The following is a 4,265-nucleotide window of genomic DNA, read 5'->3' on the forward strand; positions in this document are numbered from 1 at the left end:
ACCATTGTTACTCTGAATTCCATTTCTGATAATTTGGTTATATCCATATCCATTAGTTCTGTGGCAGTGGCCACAGACTCATTGTCTTTTCCTTGCTGGGGGGGACTTCTCCTTCTTGTCATTCTGATGAGGAAAGGTTGCGAGGTTGTCCAGAGCCCAAGTTATTGACTGGGACCCAGGCCGTGCGCCCTTGTTTTATAGGGATCTTAGGGATGTGGGCTTCTTTTTTTTTTTTTTTTTTAAAGTTTATTTATTTATGTGACAGAGAGACAGCCAGCGAGAGAGGGAACACAAGCAGGGGAGTGGGAGAGGAAGAAGCAGGCTTTCAGAGGAGGAGCCTGATGCGGGACTTGATTCCGGAACGCCGGGATCATGCCCTGGGCCAAACACAGACGCTTAAGGACTGCACCACCCAGGCGCCCTGGAATGTGGGCTTTTTGATTTTTCACCTGCCTTCTGGGGGAGGGGCCTACCGCGCCGATACTCAGGCTACCCTGTTTGGGTAGAGTCTACGTGTCCCCTGCTAGGGGGGATGGGGATGGGCACACTGTGAGCTGGTATTTCCAGGCTTTTGTTCTCTGGCAGCTTTCCCTGGTGGTTTGCTATGCCTCTTTTGAGAGTCAGAGCAACAACGGCAGAATCTCAGCCTCTGTCTCAGAACAGAGGGATCGTGGACCATTCTCCACTGATGTTCTGGCCACTTAACTCCATTACTGTTGGTGCTGCTCAACCCTGCAGTGTCCCAGGATGTGCGCCCCATACCTGGCATCCCAGCCCTCACTTCCAGGGCCTGTGCATCTCTGTCCTTTTTGTTTCTAACACCACCAGCCGCCAGCCACCCCTGCGTGCTCTGAAGCTCCGGCCCTCAGTCTGGTGGCGCGCGTTCCCCACTCACGGTCTCAGTCTGCTCTCTCGCGGGTGCCATCCGTGAATCCACCCGCTCCCCCGTGCAGGTGGCTACTGCTTCCCGGCACCCGAACGCGGCGGCTCCCTCCCCCTTCCGTTTATCTTCCGATATCTGTTTATGGTTTCACGGCACCCCGCTTCGTACCTCAATACTCAGCACTGGAGATGTTCATTTGTAGAGATCCAGATGAATCTTCCTGCGTCTCAGGCTGATTCTATGGATGTTCAGGCTGGTCTGGTACCGATCATCCAACTCGACTCAGGGGACCGGCTGAAAAAGGGGTCCCCTACTCCTCTGCCATCTTAACTCCCGCCCCTCTGATTCTAACACTTGTTATAGGTTTATGAACAAATTCTTTCACTTCTTTGAATCTTAATTTGCAAATTTGTGAGAATCATATTTTCCCTTTACCTAACAGGAGTGATATTGTTATCAATTACAACAATGGTAGTGACTACCATTTGTCAATCACTAATTATGTACCAGGCACAAAGCGTCCTATACATATTATATAGTTATCATCACATAATCATGTAGATAAGTTTCCTTGGGATTTATATCTCATAAGACAGGAAACTAAGACTCAGGGAAATTAATTATCCAAGATCATGAACTTGGCAATGACAGAGCTTGGATTCAGATCTTGTTTGATGTATGGAGTGTCTTAGCAACCACCCCTATGCTGATCATCTGTCAGAGATGATAAATTGAGCAGGAGGATGTGTTTGATCCATGGTCATTCGTTCTTACTGAGCGGAAGCCCTGAAGGAGGAGGCAGGATGCCTTATGAAAAGGCAAACAGGAATCAAAGTCTCCTTATTTCTTGTGCTTAGGAAATTCAAACTATAAGCTGCGAAGAGTCGGGATCCAATTGAGGTCTAATATAAACTGCAAAAAAATACTGGGTGAAAAACTGCTTGAAGACATGTTCTGTATAGGACCCACGCTAGGAAGCCAAGAGCCCTGCAAGGTGAGTCTTCTTACTTCATTTGCCCCTAAGCTCAGTCTATACTCTTTGTGTCTCTCATCCTTTGAGAGGCTGGATTTTTCAGTCAGGCTAGGAACTCAGAGAGTAAGGGGGCTGAAGAATGATGACTCTTTCTTCTCCACCCTGTGATAGAGATGAATGAAGTAGATTTTTGGGTGGAAAGCTATCTTCCAGCTACTGCTTGGAAATATCCATGTAGGGATGACTGGGAGGTTTAGGGGTCATTAGTGCAATGGAAAGAAGCTTTCATACTGTATTCTTATATCTTGGACACCTTTGCATGGCAAATGTAGTAACTTTCATTTTTGTTCAGGTGTTGAGGAAATCTCAGGTGGGAAGGAATTTCTGATCCCTCTACTCTATCTGGCAGGTGGTCACAGCTGCACCAGCCATATGTGGCGGTGAATTACAAGGAATTTTGTCTTGGGAAACTGGATGTATTCTAACAGGATACACTGTTGTCTTCACTGACCTATACAACTACGTTCCATGGATCAAGAACATTATGTCTACAAAATAAGCTGATATAGAGCTCCATTGACACCCTTACCTCGCAGCTGATCCACAGCAACCCCATTATGTATCTCAGTCCCAGTCTTTCCTAGGATCTAGGTTTGATTGGAGTTCCAAAAGAGATCGTCGATGACTCCTGCATGTTGGCATGACTCTAGTCTCTTTAACTGCTCCTTCACTTATTCCTAACTCATGACTAAATGTTTATAACATTGAAAACATGAGTGCTGGTCTCAGGAGGTGGAATTCACCCAGGAATCTATTTGGATTCTACCAACTCAGATATTTCTGTTAAAATACTCTCTGCCTTATCTTAAGAACACAAAAAAACAAGTGGAAATGAGGGATAATAACTACCAGGAGTCTGTTTGGGCAAAGTGTAACCATATAGCTGAGCAATAATTTGCCAAAAGTTGGTTAGATTATTAGCAGTTTTTCTGATGACCAAGTGTCTCCTGTGTAAGTGTGTGCGTACGTGTGTGTGTGTGTACGTTTGTGTGTGTATAGATGGTTGTAGTTAGTTCCCATTAGCTACTTAAAAGATCTATAGAATTTAGGTTTGCTTAGGTTTACTGAGACCACCCAAAGGTCATTGTAATATTTGGAACAAATAAGGACTTTTGTATTTTGAATGAAAGCTGTAATTCATATTCGTAAACGATAGGATGGGATTTTTTTCCAATACATTTTCCTTCTGGTTTACGGCTTTTTATTTAAAATCACACATACTTGCTTAAAGGGGGGCAAAGTGGTGGCGTTCATGCGGATTTTGCCTGGGAGCTTTCATACATGCCCTGCATACATCTGTACAGTGCCTGCACTCATGAGCACACACTTTCATCCACAAGCACACTCAGAAGACGCTTGTCATTCCAAAAATGTGTTTTCCACATACTATTTTTCATTAATCCATGAGAGATTAAACTGATTTTAAACTAAAGCCTATCCATTCTCATATAAAATATTGAACATTCAGGAAATTTGTCTCTGAAGTGTGAAATGCATTTTTATTTTGCCCCGTGCTGTGAAATATTGGGAATTCTTAAAATTCAAATTGCTATCCAGTTGATTAAATCACCTATTTTTACAGATTCACAAAATCAAAGCATTTATCTTTTTTTAGTATTTATTTATTTATTTATTTATTTTTTAATATTTTTTTATTATATTATGTTAGTCACCATACAGTACATCCCTGGTTTTTGATGTAACGTTCGATGATTCATTAGTTGTGTATAACATCCAGTGCACCATGCAAAACATTTATCTTTTAAAGACTCTCATTTGGATTAGAGATAATGTGGGAATTGCATTATATGCAGAGGAACAGTGTAGGAATTAACAGCGGCTACTAATTTTGACACTTTCCACCTCTTTCACCCTTTGGTGCCTAGTTAATTCCTACTACTCCTGGTTACTAACAATCCTTTTCATCCTTGCCATATGCCAAGTTGTGTATTGTCTGAACTAGTTGCAAGGAAACTTCTTACTGGGATAATCTTCCTAACGACCTACCCTGAGTCCTGTCCTCTGTTTTCTGGTTTCATGCTTACAGACCTTTCTCCATTCTACTGCTGTTGTTCCAGGCTGTCATGTGTTTTAATTACAAGCCTTTTCTTATTTATTGGGTCATAAATTCTTCAATTTGGGGCCTTCTTGCTTCTTTATATCTTCTGGACTTGAGTTTTTTGTGTATGAATTACCTTCTCTCTTTCTCATCTCATTCCTCAATTTGAAAAGGAAAAGGCAAGTCTACCTATCTATCCAGCTGTCTGTTTTACTATCTATTATCTATCTATCTATCTATCTATCTATCTATCTATCTATCTATCTATCATCTGTCTGTATCTATCATCT

At 42.3% G+C, this 4,265-nt stretch overlaps 1 protein-coding gene across 1 annotated transcript in view; it reads left to right on the plus strand.

The window, feature by feature from the left end:
* The window catches only part of LOC117796994 (probable inactive serine protease 58), a 37,439-nt gene extending 34,710 nt beyond the window's left edge, over positions 1–2,729 (plus strand). Inside the window, exons 4-5 of the mRNA XM_034647285.1 lie at positions 1,741–1,877; positions 2,266–2,729. Of these exons, the coding sequence (XP_034503176.1) occupies positions 1,741–1,877; positions 2,266–2,415 (287 nt within the window). The 3' untranslated portion in view covers positions 2,416–2,729. The remainder of the gene's footprint in view (positions 1–1,740; positions 1,878–2,265) is intronic.
* The last annotated feature ends 1,536 nt before the right edge of the window (positions 2,730–4,265 follow it).

This window comes from Ailuropoda melanoleuca, chromosome 1 (genome assembly GCF_002007445.2).
Source record: "Ailuropoda melanoleuca isolate Jingjing chromosome 1, ASM200744v2, whole genome shotgun sequence".
NCBI lineage: Eukaryota > Metazoa > Chordata > Mammalia > Carnivora > Ursidae > Ailuropoda > Ailuropoda melanoleuca.